At 48.6% G+C, this 17,441-nt stretch overlaps 2 protein-coding genes across 9 annotated transcripts in view; both read left to right on the forward strand.

The window, feature by feature from the left end:
* The window catches only part of LOC146191246 (uncharacterized), a 35,629-nt gene extending 26,810 nt beyond the window's left edge, over positions 1–8,819 (forward strand). For 2 of the 4 annotated variants that reach the window (XM_084601728.1, XM_084601729.1), the window contains exon 10: positions 8,450–8,819. In XM_084601728.1, the coding sequence (XP_084457854.1) occupies positions 8,450–8,672 (223 nt within the window). In that variant the 3' untranslated portion in view covers positions 8,673–8,819. Of the gene's footprint in view, positions 1–190; positions 249–8,449 lie in introns of all 4 variants that reach the window. The other 2 variants (XM_084601731.1, XM_084601730.1) reach the window with 2 other exon arrangements.
* Positions 8,820–12,674: 3,855 nt separating this feature from the next.
* The window catches only part of LOC146191247 (tudor domain-containing protein 7-like), a 57,303-nt gene continuing 52,536 nt past the window's right edge, over positions 12,675–17,441 (forward strand). For 3 of the 5 annotated variants that reach the window (XM_084601732.1, XM_084601733.1, XM_084601734.1), the window contains exons 1-3: positions 13,456–13,812; positions 13,950–14,040; positions 14,607–14,712. In XM_084601732.1, coding sequence (XP_084457858.1) covers positions 13,774–13,812; positions 13,950–14,040; positions 14,607–14,712 — 236 coding nt within the window. In that variant the 5' untranslated portion in view covers positions 13,456–13,773. Of the gene's footprint in view, positions 13,422–13,455; positions 13,813–13,949; positions 14,041–14,606; positions 14,713–17,441 lie in introns of those variants that run through there. The other 2 variants (XM_084601736.1, XM_084601735.1) reach the window with 2 other exon arrangements.

Genomic DNA, 17,441 nt, shown 5'->3' on the forward strand with positions numbered 1-17,441 from the left:
TCGTCAGGCAACAGTGGCACTACGACCATGGTCCTTCCTGTCGTCTAGAATGCATTGAAATGATGCTTGTCAGAAATCGTTATCAACGACCCAGTACAATGCGGAGTGGACTAAAAATGTGTTTGCGTTTACAGCACGAATAAGCAGACTTAAATGCTGACCACATTTTTGTTGTTCTTCCCTGGTCCAGTATGACGGACAATCGATGCATCCTGTACCCTCAGCCGTATCAGCCAGAACCTGCCCAGGTAAATATATAGAGCTACGATGTGAAATAGTGCGCACAGGATCCCGCAGAAGATTTTGCAGCATGGAAGCCAGAAAACGAAATTGACTTAATTTTTTTCTCTGAACTTGAGGCACAGACTTGAGGCATGTTTACAGGGGACTTCCTTCATGGTACACTCTGGAAAGTCAAAAAGTCTTCGAAGCTGAATGGTTTGGAGAGCTTCTAGTATTAGTTTACATAGGCATCATGCAGGGACAGGCAGTTTGTTCTCGTTGCTCGTTGCTTATTTAAGGAGCTTTACAAACGGTATACAACTAAGGGGTCCTTAGTACTAAGCGTACTAAGGGGTCTCTAGTACGCTGACTGGACCCATCACCCGGAGGCAGCACAGCTTTGAAACGAGCACCTCTTTTGGAAGAACTGCTTATCGTTCAAAGAAAAAACACTGTCAGGTTGAAGGGTGTAAGGCCCTCTTCCTTGTTGGGGAGCCCATAAAAGTGACAATTATTCAGTGCAGGCGCGCTGAGTGGGGTCTCGTTGAGGATTCCAACCTTGGATGTCAACAATGGTGGAGATGGCGGCGTTGAAAAAGGGCAAGTGTGTAACAGTGACGGTATGATGCGGAGCGGGAGGATGTGGGTTGGCTCTTCTGATGTGGTCCGCAATGGTGCTGACTCAGACGCCAATAATTGCAATAATTGCCCTCTAAAAGGAGCCGCCAAGGGTGCAAGCTTTGGGCAATGGTTGCACACGTGGGACACCGTTTTGATGGATTCTATTTTTTTTTCTTTTTTTACTTCCTAGGGGAGAGAGTTTGGCATGTGACCTAGTGAGCCAATCATTTCGAGGTCCATTCTCTAAATTCCGTTTGTTGTGAAACGAATTTGTTGTCCCTTTTGCATTGCTTGTATTAGTGAGAGGGTGAAGAACCTTATGAAAGTGGAAAGACATGCCAAAATGTTTGTTAGCCAGTCATGTGTGAGTTCGTTGTCATTGGGGATGAGAAATGTGGGCGGAGTCCCGAAGTTAATGAAACGGCCCCGCGGCCTGGAGAACTCTCCGTGTGCAAGTTGTTGTGGCCAGATGCAGTAAATTCACTATTTTCATTTCTATATAACATGCCTTTCTGAAGATGGTGAGCTCTTTTGTCCAATCCTGTAAGAAAGCAGCAAAGCACTCCCAAATCTTCCACAAAACTGTGTGATATCTTTAATGCTAACTGCGGCTTGGTGTCACTCAAAACATGTAGTTGAGGTAGATTTCTTCCCCCCCCCCCCCCTGTTTTTGTTCGTTCAAATGAGGACCAGCGGACACTAACTCTTGCTTTTGTAATGCCCTAGGCCCCGCCTTAAGGCAGTACTCCAATGTCAATACCATTTTTATAGCTATGGCTGTCCAGCAGCACTAATGTCTTTTATACACTTCTTTTACTAATCTCTTACCCAAATGGTGGCTTATACTGCGGGGGCGAAAGTCTCTGGACAGTATGTCTGGAGATTTTCGACTAGAATCGCGATGTAAACGAATTGTGACCTTATTTCTCTTGCAAACATGAAAGAACTAACGTTCAACTTTCACATCGACAAGTATGGTCCGAGTTTCCTGGTCGATGTGAAAGTTATGTGCTTTGATTGCAATTTGTGTAGTCCACACACTTTTGTCCCCGATATTACATAGGGGCAAATTAGGCACCTTTACAGGGGCAGTTTCTTTGGCGCCCACTACCTTCCCCATAAAAAAGCTACAGTGTTTCTTGTGAACAGCTGGCTGCATTTATAAAGACCATTATTTTTTGTAATTTGTTGTATGTATGTATTGTACTGTGATAGTCATCGCCATCGACATGCACCTGTGCGTTGTGCGACGAAGACGAAGTACGCTGGGCTCGCCGTTGCAAGGTCCTGTCCTCACAGCTCTCCATCTGAGCTTCAATAAACGCCCTATTACAATTGGCGGAGGTGCCGGAAACGATCCCACCCAAACTGGAACTGCGAAGCCGTACACTACCCTCTACGACCGCCATGCAAGACACTTCGACGCTGCCGGCCGTTCCACCCACGATCATGTGTGCTGGCGTCGTGCGCCAGCGTGACCCTTGCCTGTTCAGCGGCACGGCCGATCAAGATGTCGACGACTGGCTGTCATCCTATGAAAGAGTAAGCACCTACAACAAGTGGGATGACTCATACAAGCTCAGTAACGTCATATTCTATCTGACGGACGTGGCGAACCTCTGGTTTCGCAACCATGAGGCTGACCTGTCATCTTGGTCGACATTTAAAAAGAATTTCGCGGAAGTGTTCGGCCGCCCGGCAGTGCGTAAGCTTCGTGCCGAACAACGTTTACACGATCGTGTTCAGCGCGCTGATGAGACCTTTACCAGCTACATAGAAGACGTCGTTGATCTCTGCAAACGAGTCGACCCGGCCATGCCGGAAGCAAACAAAATCCGCTACATCCTCGAGGGCATTTCTGAGGACGCCTTCCAGATGCTGGTAGCGAAAGATCCCACCAGCGTTAGTGAACTCGTGAAGCTTTGCCAGAGCTACGACGAGCTCCGCAAGCGGCGCGCTTCTAGGCGCCGCTCCAGTGTGTGCGACGAAGGCGTATCCGCATTAGCCCTGGGTGGTTCGCCAATTCCTGAAGGGAGCCCGCTGAATCAAAAGATCAAAGATTTTATTCGTGAAGAGGTCGCACGTCAAATCTCACTCCTTCCCCATTTTCAAGACTCGGGCCGCCTCGTTCCTGAACTGGCTCCATCTTTGGCCCCTGCTATACGCCGTGTCGTGCAAGAACACGTCGCTGATGCCTTGCCGTCCAACCCCGTGGTGCCGCCTGTGACGGCACCTCTCACGTATGCCCAAGTAACGGCTAGGCCACCACCTTCGCCCACGTCTGGCTCCTATGTGCAGGTCCCTGCCTACCGTTCACCGCCGCATGCTGAGCCTTCGTTTCAAGCCCCACCCTCAAGATTCCGCCCACATCCTATGAAACCTTGGCGTACTACGGACAACCTTCCGATTTGCTATGCCTGCGGTCGGCCGGGCCATGTTGCGCGCCTTTGTCGCCAGCGCCTCCAACCTTCACAGCCTGACATTCGATTTTACCCGTACGATACCGACTCACGCTCGCAAATGATTCCGCCCGGTTCTCAATTTGTCCCACAAGATCGCCAAACCTATACCACTCGTCGATCACATTCTCCTCGGCGCCGATCGCTTTCTCCAATGCTGCGACGTTCTACCAGCACCGTTGAGGGAAACTAACAGTCGCAGTTCCGGGGGCAAGAACTGCGCTTGTTTCGAATTCCTCAAGTCCTCCATGCCGTCCCGCTAATGTTATCAAAGTTTCTGTAGAAGGCGCCACAGTTCTCGCTCTCGTCGATACCGGTGCAGCCGTCTCCGTCATCAGTGAAGCGCTCTGCCGTCGAATTCGCAAAGTGACCACTCCGATTTCCGACTTTTCGCTCCGCACCGCCTCATCACAGCACATTCACCCCTCCGCATCTTGCACAGCCCGTGTGCTCATTCAAGACGTCTTGTACCCCATCGAGTTTATTGTTCTGCCGAACTGCTCGCATGATATCATCCTCGGATACGATTTTCTATCGACTCATCAAGCCGTTATTGACTGTGCTCGTGCACAAATTGCCTTCGCCCCCCTCTGTGATGCCCCCTTTTGTGATACCCCTCCCCGCACTGCAAAACTTCTCGTCGCCCATGACACCGACATTCCTCCGTTCTCTGCTGCCCTCGTACCACTGTCTTGTGAGTGGGTAACTCCTTTGACTGCGATTTTTACACCTTCCGAAGCCACCTCCCGTCATCCCTGCCTCCTTTTTCCGTTCGCTGTTCTCGAAATTCAAGACGGCAAGAGTGCACTTTACGCCTCGAACCTATTTTCTTGCCCAGCAGTCCTGCTCCGTGGCGAATGCATTGGACGTCTTGAAGAGCTTGATCCCAGTCATATCACCACTCTTGCTGACTCAACCCCCTCCTTCGACGCTAGTCTGTGCTCTTGCGATGTTGCGACCGCTTCGACGCCCTCCGACGTTTTCCAACATGCTATTGATGCTGATCTTCCACTTGCGCAACGTGATCAACTTGTCGCCCTCTTGCAGAACTTCGCTTCTTCATTCGACTTTCCTCAAACTGACTTGGGCCGCACGTCTGTCGTAGAGCACACCATCGACACCGGTAAAACTGCACCTTTGCGCCAGCGCCCCTATCGCGTGTCGGCTTCGGAGCGCCAAGTAATTGCTGATCATGTGGACGACATGCTCCGTCGGGGTGTCATTCGGCCATCCCACAGTCCCTGGGCGTCTCCAGTTGTGTTGGTACCTAAGAAAGACGGCTCCTTCCGGTTTTGTGTCGACTACCGCCGGCTCAACAAGATCACGCGCAAGGACGTCTATCCTCTGCCACGCATCGATGACGCACTAGACTGCTTGCAGGGCGCCGAGTTTTTCTCCTCGTTGGATTTACGATCTGGCTACTGGCAGGTGCCAATGGCTGACGCTGACCGCTCTAAAACTGCCTTCATCACACCAGATGGATTATATGAATTCAACGTCATGCCCTTTGGGCTTTGCAACGCCCCGGCCACATTTGAACGCCTCATGGACACTGTGCTTCGTGGATTCAAGTGGCGAACCTGTCTTTGCTATCTCGATGATATCGTAGTCTTTTCTACCGATTTTCAATCCCACCTGCTCCGACTGAAGGACGTTCTCACTTGTCTCGCTACCGCCGGCCTCCAACTGAATCTGAAGAAGTGCCGCTTTGCTGCTCGCCGACTAACAATTCTAGGTCATGTCGTTTCTAAGGATGGCATTCTTCCCGATCCCAGCAAACTTCGTGCAGTTGCCGAATTCCCACGCCCAAAATCACTGAAGCAGCTACGAAGTTTCATTGGCCTATGCTCCTACTTTCGCCGCTTCATCTTAAATTTCGCCTCTATTATTGCTCCTCTCATCCAGCTCCTCTCCGGTAGCTCCGACCTCTCCGCATGGACACCTGCTTGTGATGACGCCTTCAACACTTTACGCCGTCTTTTGGTTTCGCCTCCCATCCTCCGCCACTTCGACCCGAATGCGCCAACTGAGATTCACACTGACGCTAGCGGTATTGGGATAGGCGCCGTTCTCACCCAACGCAAACCTGGTATCCGAGACTATGTGGTGGCGTACGCAAGCCGCACCTTGACCAAGGCAGAGTCCAATTATTCTGTTACGGAAAGAGAATGCTTGGCCATTATTTGGGCCATCGGCAAATTCCGTCCGTATGTCTATGGCCGACCATTTTATGTGGTCACTGATCATCACGCTCTGTGCTGGCTGGCGTCCCTCAAGGACCCGTCCGGCCGCCTTGCTCGCTGGGCTCTTCGCCTCCAAGAGTATGACATTCGTGTCATATATCGCTCAGGCCTCAAGCATACTGACGCGGACGCTCTTTCGCGCTCACCGCTGCCTCCCTCTTCGTTGCCTGATGAGATCTGCGCCTACGATTTGTCTTCGCTTGCCACTATTGACATGGGCACGGAACAGCGGCGCGACCCGTGAATATCTACACTTCTGGACTTTCTTTCAAGTCACTCTCCAGGTCGTCTGTCTCGGGCGCTTGCCCGCCAAGCTCACCATTTTTCAATTCGTGACGGGCTGCTCTATCGCCGCAATTATCTTCACGACGGAAGGAAGTGGCTTTTAGTCATCCCCCGTCATCTCCGCGCCGAAATTTGTGCTGCTTTCCATACTGATCCCCAGTGCGCCCACGGCGGAGTGTTGAAAACCTACACGCGCTTGCGTCTACGCTTCTTCTGGCGTGGAATGTACCGCTTTGTCCGCCATTTTGTCCGCTCCTGCCAGTCTTGCCAACGCCGAAAAACTCCTCTCAAGTCCTCTGCTTCGTTGCAGCCGTTGCCCTGTCCTGCCCGTCCGTTTGATCGTGTCAGCATAGATCTATACGGTCCCCTTCCTACAACTTCAGCTGGCAACCGCTGGATTATCGTGGCAGTGGATCATCTAACCCGCTACACTGAGACATCATCATTGCCCTCTGCTTCCGCACGCGACGTGGCTGCCTTTATTCTGAAAAACCTGGTTCTTCGCCATGGTGCCCCTCGCGAACTGCTCAGTGACCGCGGACGCGTTTTCTTATCAGACGCTCTTGAGGCTCTCCTGAAAGAATGCCGCATCATACACCGCACCGCTACCTCGTACCACCCTCAGACGAATGGACTGACAGAACGTTTTAACCGCACTCTCGGTGACATGCTGGCTATGTACGTGAACACCGACCATTCCAATTGGGACCAAGTTCTACCGTTTGTTACTTACGCATATAACACCGCGACACAGGCCACTACTGGATTCTCTCCATTCTTTCTCCTTTACGGGCGCGAGCCACCCTGTACTATGGACACACTTTTTCCCTACCGCCCTGACGTTTCCGAATCTTCCCCGCTATCCGATGCCGTCACGTACGCAGAAGAATGCCGTCAGCTCGCCCGCTCTCTCACAACAGAAAATCAGTGGCAACAAAAATACCTCCGTGATACCGGCGAATCTTCGCCATATCTCCCGGACACACTGGTGTGGCTCTGGGTGCCCTCCACAACCCCTGGCCTTTCAAAGAAGTTTCTTGCTCGCTACCACGGGCCATATAGGGTCCTCCAGCAAACATCTGCAGTCAACTACGTAGTTGAGCCCGTCACGCCCTCTGCGGACTTGCGTCGCCGTGGTCGTGAAACAGTTCACGTGAACCGATTGAAGCCATTCTATGACCCCGCTGTGCTTTCCGCGCCATAAGTCGCCAGGATGGCTCCTTTTTTTACCCGGGGGGAAAATGTACTGTGATAGTCATCGCCATCGACATGCACCTGTGCGTTGTGCGACGAAGACGAAGTACGCTGGGCTCGCCGTTGCAAGGTCCTGTCCTCACAGCTCTCCATCTGAGCTTCAATAAACGCCCTATTACAGTATGTATAACTTTATTAGGGAGCCGGATTCGGACAGAGATGATTTCCCTGCCCAGCCCGAACTAGTGACAGGCACCTGTCTGTAACTTTTGTTTCTGCTATTAGCGAGGAGGTTCACTACTTTCCGAGCCTCTATAAAGGTGCGGGGCATGTTCTGAACGATTCCTTGCCACCAGCAGTGTAGCACACTAACGACGGGTTAAAGCGTCGTGACGCTGGCCAAGCGTCTACGCGGGGTTAATGCGTAGTTGAGAAATCCATGACATACATGCACAGCTGGTTGCCAGAATTATGCAACCATATTTCAGTAACTAACATCCATGCTGCATGCTGCCGGTAATACATCAGGAGCTTGTGGTTGTCAGCTTTTTGTGTTTTGTGTAACTATAAGCCTTGCTATTGTAATGTCACATATAGCGCTGTGGGTAAACAAATAACTTTACTTTTAACTCTTGTAGAAGCATGAACACTGCGCAATCACTACGGCGAGCTATGCTTCCACATTGGGCTTTAGCCACATGTCAAATGTCTATCTTTATTCTGCTGCAGCAGCTTGCATGTTATCAGATAAGTTACTTCGTCGCAGCTGCTCTAAGGAGACGCTTTCTAGATGCTTGTAGCCTAGATATTGATGTCGATATACCCCTGGCACGCCCAGGGAATGTCTTCAGTAGAGGGTACATGGAAACCAGCGAAATGTGCAGTTTACGGAACAAAAAGGTAACAATTTTAAATGATGTTATTATTGATCACTTCTTTTCAGAGCAGGAACAATGACTTTAGAAATCTGCCTGTTAAACCGCTCAAAATGCAGGTTTCTGCCGCCAATGCGTGCCTGTGTAATACTGCAATGCTCTGGCTGTGCTTTATGTTCATATACAGCATCCTTTATGCTTAGTTTCTCTGCATGTGCACTCCATGTCTTGGGCATTGCTGAGGGTGCATAGCAGCAAGCATAACACGCCATGTTTGGTCAGAGTGGCATGTTCAAAGAGACGACATAAAAACATTAAAATACTGAATGCCAGGTTCTGGTCAAACTACGTTTGTATCTTTTGTTATTCTGCATGGGTTTTGCTGCAGTTATATGACTTTTCTATATAGTATGTGACAGTTCTGAATGGAGATGCATGCGTACAGTGCCATCTGGAAAAAGCAATTGAGAGAAACTGGCTGTTGCCCTTGGATATGTGTAATCAAAGTTCAGCACAGATGACTTGAATTTCATTTTCCCTTCTATTGCAGGAGGAGCCCAGCCTGCTCTTTCCATCTTAGGCCTGAAAGACTAGCAACAGCTGATCGAGCAAATGCACAGGATAGTAACTGCTCCTGGAATCCCGGCCTGCGGAGGCCGCCCACACAGAACTCGGATCATCTCCTCGCTAATTCCGAAATATTAGGTTTCAATAAATACCTTTTCCTCCACCACCTCCCCAAGGGAAGAGCTGTCACGGCCAAGGATAATTAAAAAAATTATTCAAGTAGATTCTTAATACTCCAGTTGGCCTGCATTTTACCATGCCATTCCTTAACATCAATATTTTTTTAGTGTAGACTATTTATGCATGCAGTTTTTGCAATAAAGGCAAAAAAAATGCTTTCTTTACAACCTCGCATACGGGTATGCCTATGCACTTAGCATGTTTTCAGGAATGGTGCATTTGTGTAAAGCTCAGCTAGCATATGTGCCTCTTTGATGGAAGTTTTAATTGCACACTACTGTTCAGTGCTTTGTGTGTGAAAGTAAAGCAGACAACAGAAAACTTGAACCTGTTGCATATTCTGTTGTCTGCTTTACTCTCACGACAAAGGCATTGAGCACTAGTATGTGACTGAAATTTCCATGGCACATGCTTGCTGAGCTTTACACGAATGTTATTGGCAAGTTTTTACATGAATAGCGGGCCCTGCAAGCATGTTCCGGGAAACGTCCGAATGTCCGCCTCCGGCTGCCCGTCGGACGTCCGTGGGACGCGATCCGGATCCACGAATGATAGTCCGACGGACGTCCGCTGTACGTATATCGAACATAACCGGACTTCCGTCGGATGTCCGAAGGTCCGAAAACGGACGTCCGTCGGTCGACCGTCGGACGTCTATGGCCGTCTGGGTAGGTGTGGCATCGAACCAAGGGCAGGTGGCTCTGTATTGTGTCGGGAACATTTTATTAAGTATGTGTAGGTTAGGAAAGGAGTTGGTCTGTAATCTGCGCCAGCCGGTCGCTTCCTCCTTTGTTAGGGCTTTGTGTGGTGGTGGATATCTAATTCTAGCTCCCCTATGCAAGTGCAAGATATCTGCGTATCCCCCCTCGCAAGCCTGTAGGCGGAGCTCCGGAGCATTTGACTGCCCTGCTCGGAATGCGTAACCTCGAGCTAGGTTGTCTGCTCTTTCGTTCCCCCCTATGCCCGTGTGGCCCGGGATCCAGATTAGGTTATGCCTGGGTTTCTCCTCGGCGGAGGTTGCCCCGCTGAGTATTTTAAGGGCTGTTCTGCTGATCCTGCCCCTCGTGTAGTTCCTGCACGTCTCCTTCGAGTCCGTCAGTATGTTGAGAGATCGGCCCGTTCTGTAGCCTTCTGCTGCCGCCAGCGCGACGGCAATTTCTTCGGCCTCCGCTGTGCCGGCGACCTTTGCCGTGGCACACGTGATCATGTTTCCTTCCTTGTTTACCACTACCGTCGCGGCTACGCGTTCTCTCTCGCGCGGATATACGGCAGCGTCCGTGTATACGGTGTTGTCTAACTGGGCTAGCGTTCTCTCAACGTACTCGGCCCTCGCTTTTCGTCTGTTTTCGTGAAGATTGGGGTCCATGTTTTTCGGCAATGGTCCCACGTTAATGGTTTTCCTAAGGTGGTCCGGTACGTCCGCGTATCTGTCTACCTGCAGTCCGCTCGTGTCCCGACCCAACCTTCTTAGGAGCGCTCGTCCCGTGGGGGTGCTTCTGAGTCTCGTGATTTGCGTTCCCAGCAGAGCTTCGGCGAGCTCGCTGAAGGTGTTGCTGATGCCTAGCTGGAGCAACTTTTCGTTCGACGTGTGCTTGGGTAGGTGCAGAGCAGTCCTGTACGCCTTCCTGAGAATGATGTCGGCTTGCTCTCTTTCCGCCTTGGTCGTCGCGTGGTACGGCAGGGAGTACGTGACTCGGCTGACAATTAGGTTGTTAACTAGCTTGAGAGTGTCTTCTTCTCTCATTCCATATCTCTTTTGGGAGACTCTGTTGATCATACGGCCCACCTGCTCTGCCGCCTTACTCAGCAGGCTGATGGTGTGGCTGCATTTCCGGCTTCCTTGCAACCACATGCCCAGGATCTTTATCATGTTCTTTTCCGGGATGTTCTGTGCTCAATGCATCTCAGAACGTGCCGTGACGTAAAAGCGTTCAGTTCCGAGGCTTTGAGCTGAAGTGCTTCCAACCAATCACAGAGCGTTCCGAAACTGAACGCCAACTGAACGCAGTTCTGTAATAAATAAATAAGTTAAAAATTGGTTCACAGGAAGGGAAAGGCGCAGTAACTGTCACACTTGCTCTGTGGACACCCGAACCGCGCCGTAAGGGAAGGGAGGAGGGTGGGAATGAAAGTGGAGAGAGAGAAAGAGGAGCCGTAGTGGAGGGCTATACGGAGTAATTTCGACCACCTGGGGATCTTTAACGTGCGCTGACATCGCACAGCACATGACGCCTCTTCGTTTCGCCTCCATCGAAACGCAGCCGCCGAGGTCGGATTCGAACCCGGGAACTCCGGCACAGTAGTCGGGCGTCTTACCACTGCACCACCCCGGCGGGGTCAGTTCTGTAATACCGCGCCCGGGTTAGTGGGCAATGGCGGCAAATCGAAACAGCTATAATCAACATTTTTTTTTTAAATATAAAACCACCGCAGCGGCCGCGTTCTGATGGGGTTGGTCAGTACATATGTACGCCAAATATCCCTCCAATACGCGGCGTCTCTCAGCACTGCTTCGATAGTCAACATATATACTCTTATATGCAAACTATACTGGACTATTTGCGCTCAAACGCCGGCCACGTGGTAGCCTGTGATGGTACACAATACCAAGCGGTGATCCATAATGGGGAGCTACGGTGAAGGGTGGCTGTTCTGGCCCTTTGGGGCTGGGACTGGTATAGGTCAACGCCGCTTGCGGCGGGGCCGCCTGCCACTTTCTGGTGTCCGGCCCATGTAGGCTGCACGCTACGACCCAAATAAGAAATCCGAATGCCCACACTGGGAAGAGATATTCGTTACTCTTTATCCCCCATGGTGTGGGCCAGTGGCGTAGCCAGAAATTTTGTTCGGGGGGGGAGGGGGGGGGGGGGGGGGGGGCTCACGTTGCAGCGCGTTCTCCTCCATATAGAATTTGTCGATGGATCAAATATGATATATTCCAGCCAATAGCCAATAGCCATTGTGTATTAGGTGCTGCAAACGAATTCTTGAATGCCACGCAGTACGCACTGCCAAGACAAATGTAAAATATTAACTTTATTATAAAAGAACATATATGTATGTGACAAACTTTGTGGCAGAAATAACTGACATCAATGCTTCCCCGATTCTGTCTGTTGAATAAGTACAGAAAATATTGAACGAAATCTAGAACTATATCAGTTCGAAACCAGCAAAGCAGTGCATACCGCTGATATGAAAACGTAAAGGCCAAGAAATGAACACTTTGACGGGAAATGCTTTATTGAATCTATCATCCAAGACGCTTGTTTACATTTTTGTACACGTCCAACGGCCAATGACGCTGTCCTTTTTTCCATTTATTGCACAGGAACACCTGTCACCGACTGACCGGTGTCAGCGGTCGCTCACCGGCGTCCGCAAGATGCGTAGGGCGGCGTAGAGCGGTGTAGGAAAAAAAACGAGGAGCAATAAAAAAACCAAAACGCTCCTGGGCCAATGTTCAGCTCCTTCTCTTCAGCGCGTAGGAAGAAGCGTGAAAACGAAAAAAAAAAACAACCACAAACAAAAAGAGCAACCACGGAGAGAGCATAGTGTACGGGGAGAAAGGCGAGGGAGTACCACTAAGAGCTGCTACAGCACGGTGAGGATTCGCAGAAGGCACGAGAAAAAAGAAAGCCCCAAAAGAGAGACACAGGGATTTTCAGGAAGCGGGGAGTCGAAGGCGAGGAAAATACCGCCTTTGAAACACTGAGCGGGAATGGAAACCTGTCTTGTTTTGTCGTCCACCCCCACCTCCGCGGCCGGCGCGAGTTGACGCGACGAGCCCGAGCCCGCACGCGACGAAATGTAGCCCCCAAGTTCGTAATGGTCGTGCCGGAATGTATTTTCGAACGAACCGGAAAAATATATTGTAGACAAAACCCAGAATGCTTTCGAGCGCCGGTGGTTGTTTTGGTCGGCGGTGCATGATAGCACGAAAACATTTCGGGGGGGGGGGGGGGGGGGGGTGATGCTCCATAAGCCCCCCCCCCCCCCCCCCCGGCTACGCGCCTGGACTGTGGGCATGTCAGTCTATTCCCCACTTTCCTTTCCATCCCACCCCCGCTGAAAGAGGCTTTAAAGGTCTTCATCCTGGATGCTCGCTCGTCGGTCGGGGCCCAAAAGGCCCTGGCCCGCCGTGCTCGCGAGGCGTCTGGCACTTTCGGTGGCCCGGACTGGAGCTGCTGACCAACTGAGGCCGGTGTTCACCATCTTGGCCGGCTCGTGTCCTCTTCGATGCAGGAAATAAAACGTTTCACAAGCGAAGTGTCCATGCGCTTCTATCGGTGTTTTTCATTATTTAAACTTCCCGCTTATCAATACCTGTTTTTTCCTACCTAAGCTCCATGTGCCGAGGCTTGAGTTCGAGGCTCCCTACTTTTGCCTGACTAGTAGCGCCACGAGCTATTTTTGTGACTCTTGGGGTCCTTTCGAAAAAGGGATTGGCAACACTGTGCCTTGCGCTGTGTAGCTTGCCTGTGCCTGTGGGTACTTTCGGTTTCTGTTACTTGCTGCTGTTCAAGGTTACACGTCGCGTTGTTCTAAAGCACGCCGGCGTGTTGGCAGCCATTGTTTATCAACTTTTTTACAGATACGAACTTTTGCGCAACGATAGACGAAAGAAGACGACTAGCGAAAGTGCACGAGCACACTGTTGGAGGTTGCCGAACGTCCGATTGTTTTCACGTTTGATATAAGCCTACAGGCGGCCCTAACAGTGCAGCATGCGCCACTTTTCATACCCTGTCACAGCGCGGGATTAACTCATATCGGTAAGTAGAGGTGGACTTGAAGATCTATTCCGTCATAGCGCCGCGCTGTCAAAGTGGCGTTGACCTCGCATCACGCGAGGAACTATTGTCGTATGCTTCCGCGTTCCTTCGACGTTTCTCAACTTTAGTGCTCCGCCCGAACGCTGGTTCCTTAGCAATGCGATCAAACTGAGTTTCTACTATACTGTATAAGGGTCATTCATTTCGCGTAGACTCATGGCATGCGCTTTGAAGCTGGCATTCCCATTGGTTGCGAGCACAACCAACAAATGCTTTTTTGGATCTTAAGTGGGCCGCGACGGCGTTCGTAGTGGTTAGAGCAGACGGTACTTAGCGTTCCGCTGTGCCGTCGATGGTCCGACCGCAAATTCCTCTTTATGTGTTGGTTGGTGTGAGTGATGTCATAAAGTAAATGCACGCGATTGATACGAGATGCGGTTATAGCGGCGGCTTTGGAATGAATGGCGTTCAAACCGAGTGACAGCTGTGTTTTAATCATGCGTTCCTCGTCTTCTCTCTTCTTTTTAGGTCGAGATGGAGACAAAGCAAGAGGTCGAAACATATCTCCACTCTGTTCTCAGCTGCGAGAAAGGTGGAATCCCACTCGCCAAACTCCAAGGTAAAAATCGAAGCACTCTGCACCTGTCCTGTTGTGAGCTCGCTACTCTGAATCGCGTTAATAAACTTTGCCTCCTTTTCGCCTAGAAATGATAATCGGGCATGCTTTTGATAGTCTGCATGCTATTTTGCGCGAAACTTCACTCAGCTTCTACGGCCAGCTATTGCTGCTTGTTATTTTGCGAGGTTTCAATAAGCTTGTGTCACACAAGTTTTTGGGATATCAGCACATGCAAGCGGTATACACGTATCAGTGCTTTATAAATGCATGTACACATATATTGTATATGCAATACTTCATTCTAGTAATTGAATGCCATCCAACAGCCTATGTTGGTCTATTTTGACGAAATATACTGATGCAGATCCTTGCGACAGCACTATGTCACTGTGACAGAACCATTTTATTACTTTTGCTTAAAGTTTGAATACTGTAGGAAGGGTTTTTTTATATGGTAGCTTGCTGGGTCTGCATTGTTTCACATGGAGAGAAATAGGAAAGTGGCTTTGAGTTTAATTATGTTGTGACATGCGAATGATACTGACAGAGGTCAACCACTTTTGCAGAAGAGTACACAGTGTTGATTGGCAGTCCTATACCCTACCAAAAGTTTGGCTTCAGCACTCTAATCGACTACATAAAGAGCATTCCTAACACGGCTGCCATTCGAAAGTGAGTCATGCATTTTGTTTTTGTTTTTTGCAAGCAGCATGCATTGAGTTTTTTAAGGTTTACTTTCTTAATTTGGCTTTTGCATGTCATGTTGTGTGCTAGCGGCAATGAGATGTAGAAATTTTATGAATCACATGGCTGGAAATAAGAATTATATGGTGCGACTCCATTCCATTTTACTTTATGAGAGGATGCAGTAAAACGTTTATTGCAAGTTTCTGGATCCCTGAAAGAAATATCATAAACTGTATTGCTTTAGATCTGGCAGAACTTATTTGATATTCCTGTTGTGAAGACTTAAGTGTCAGTTCAAATTGACTAAACGTTTGAGTTAAGTCAATCTGAATTAATGAGATTCTAGTTGGCATTTTGTTCTTTTTCCATATTTCTGGTGTTATGTAAATTGAGAGGGTGTGGGGGGGGGGGGGGGGGGAACAGTCAACAAAGGAACAAAGTTATAATTGCATACATGATAATGCATATGCATATATGAAATGAGTTATAAGAAACATAAGTGTAGAGATTTTTACATAATCAAAATTGATTCTTGTATCCTGGGAAATTTGCTTGTTGAGTTATTTGAATTTTATTTAATATTTGAAGGGATTGATTGAAAGAATTAGTTCAGCTCTCCAGGGTGATGTTGAACATGTTTAACACCTACATTTTTATGGTTGATGGAATGAATTTTTGTTTTGCACAAATATATTTGAATTCCAGGTAAAGTCCTCCATGCGTTGAGAAGAGATAGTTGCCATGCCATGATTGAAAGTTCGCTATAATAATTCCTGCTGCAATCTCTCTATCTTAAAAATGTGCATAGCCCTTGCTTTTGCGTTACACAGAAAATGAGAAAGCTTCCTTTATCATGCAGCTTTTTGTCACTATGGCTGATACACATTAATAGCAGTCACCTGGACGCAGTGGATGACATTGGTGTTCGGTGCTGTAGCGAAATGTGGTGATTGCAGCAGAGCTGTAGGGCACGGTATTGTGCGAGTCGTGGTAGGATGCACTCTTTAGAATGCAACTTTTTTTTTCCAAGTGGAATGAAGCTGTGGTTAGAGCTGAGGAGTTGATGATGCTACCGCCATTGTGGATCAGGGGCTTTAGTGTTTGGCTAATGATCCCAGGGTTGCGAGATTGAATCCCGTCCATGGCAGCTACATTTTAGTGGCGGTGAGATGTGAAAACTGCTCTGTGACATTGGTACATGTTAAAGAACCCCAGGTGGTCTAAGCTAATCCTGAATTGTTCACTACGGCTTCACTCATATAACCTCATGCTTTGGTGTGTTACTTCCCCTCCCCAAAGAAGACAGAAAAGAAAGAAAGTTGATGGAGCTGCTATCAGTAAGATTAGAATGATTGGTTTGGTTTGAAAATTGACATGGGCTATGATCATGGTGGAGCTTTGGGAAGTTTTGGCCACCCGGGGTTCTTTAACGCACAAGGACATTGCATATTTCATGGTGTGTTAGTTGCTGCGGCCAGGATTGAACCTGCGTCCTCAGAATCAGCAGTGTAGCTCACTAACCACAGAGTCAGCGCAGCGGGGCCAAGATTAGAATGCAGCCTCGTGCGAGCAGGTTAATTAATCGAGATACGCCGACAGAACAAGCAAGTGATCCAAGTGAAACTGTGACAGTGCAGGGACCTCAGAGAAATGCATAGTTGCTCCATCTCGCTAGTTGCTTACAGTAAAAGGGGAAACTACAAGCACAGTTGTAAATGTTTCTGCATTGTGCTCCTCTAGTCTACTCATGAGCCACATAGGTTTGGAAGATTTGCCCTGTGCTTGTTGCTACTGCTGCGCTGCCAGCTGCTTGCCAAGTGGGACTGAGCTTAATGAACCTTGAGGCTCGAAAATAAGTGCAGGGGGGAAAGAACGCACCTGCGAGTAAAGGTCCCTCGCCCACCACTCAGTATGTTTGACTAAAGATTCTTGGGGATCAAGACATAACAAGGAGCTATCCAGTAACTACCCTGATTAGGTCGTTTCTTACAGGCCAGTGTGGTAATTTCTTATTATAAAAGACCTCTTTTGGAATGTATGGACATTTTAAGAGCTCCACTGCACATCCCAATGTTTTCCTTTTTTCTTTATTATTGTAATATTAGATTGAATTTTGGCTAAATACTGTCACATATTTTTTCTTTCAAACTGTAATTTTTAATCGTCAAGAAAATTACATTATAGAAATTTTCTTAGCTTTAGCATGTGCAGTGGACCTTTTGAAGTGTATGCGTGTTCCTAAAAGAGGTCCTTTTAATGAGGAATTGCCATAATGACCCGTAAGAAATTGATGTTATTTTGTCATAGCGTCTCTTCCTGGTGGGATATTTTAAATCTAAATGCATGTTTCAAATTGGCATTCTGTTCTGCACTTGCATGCCAAGTTTCAACAAGATATGTTGAAAAATAAAGTTTTCAAGACTCTCATCCCACCTTAAAACTGCATGATGGCTTTATGAGCTGTGCGAATTTTGCTTGACTCTTTGCCCATCACATGCTCTTTCTAGTTTTTGGGAGTCAGATCTGTTGCCGTATTACATTTAGTCAGTAGTAATGCGGATTGTGGTAACATATGTTTTTCGTTCTGATATTTTCAGAGTTATTTCATTATTTTTGATATTTTCTATATTCCTTGCTGTAAAAATGTTAAATGATGTAGCCTTGGGCATACTTTGCAGCACATGTTAATAGCACATGTTAATATATTGGTCCCT

Source organism: Amblyomma maculatum, chromosome 4, assembly GCF_055883805.1.
Source record: "Amblyomma maculatum isolate TAMU_Amacu chromosome 4, ASM5588380v1, whole genome shotgun sequence".
In the NCBI taxonomy this organism is placed as follows: domain Eukaryota; kingdom Metazoa; phylum Arthropoda; class Arachnida; order Ixodida; family Ixodidae; genus Amblyomma; species Amblyomma maculatum.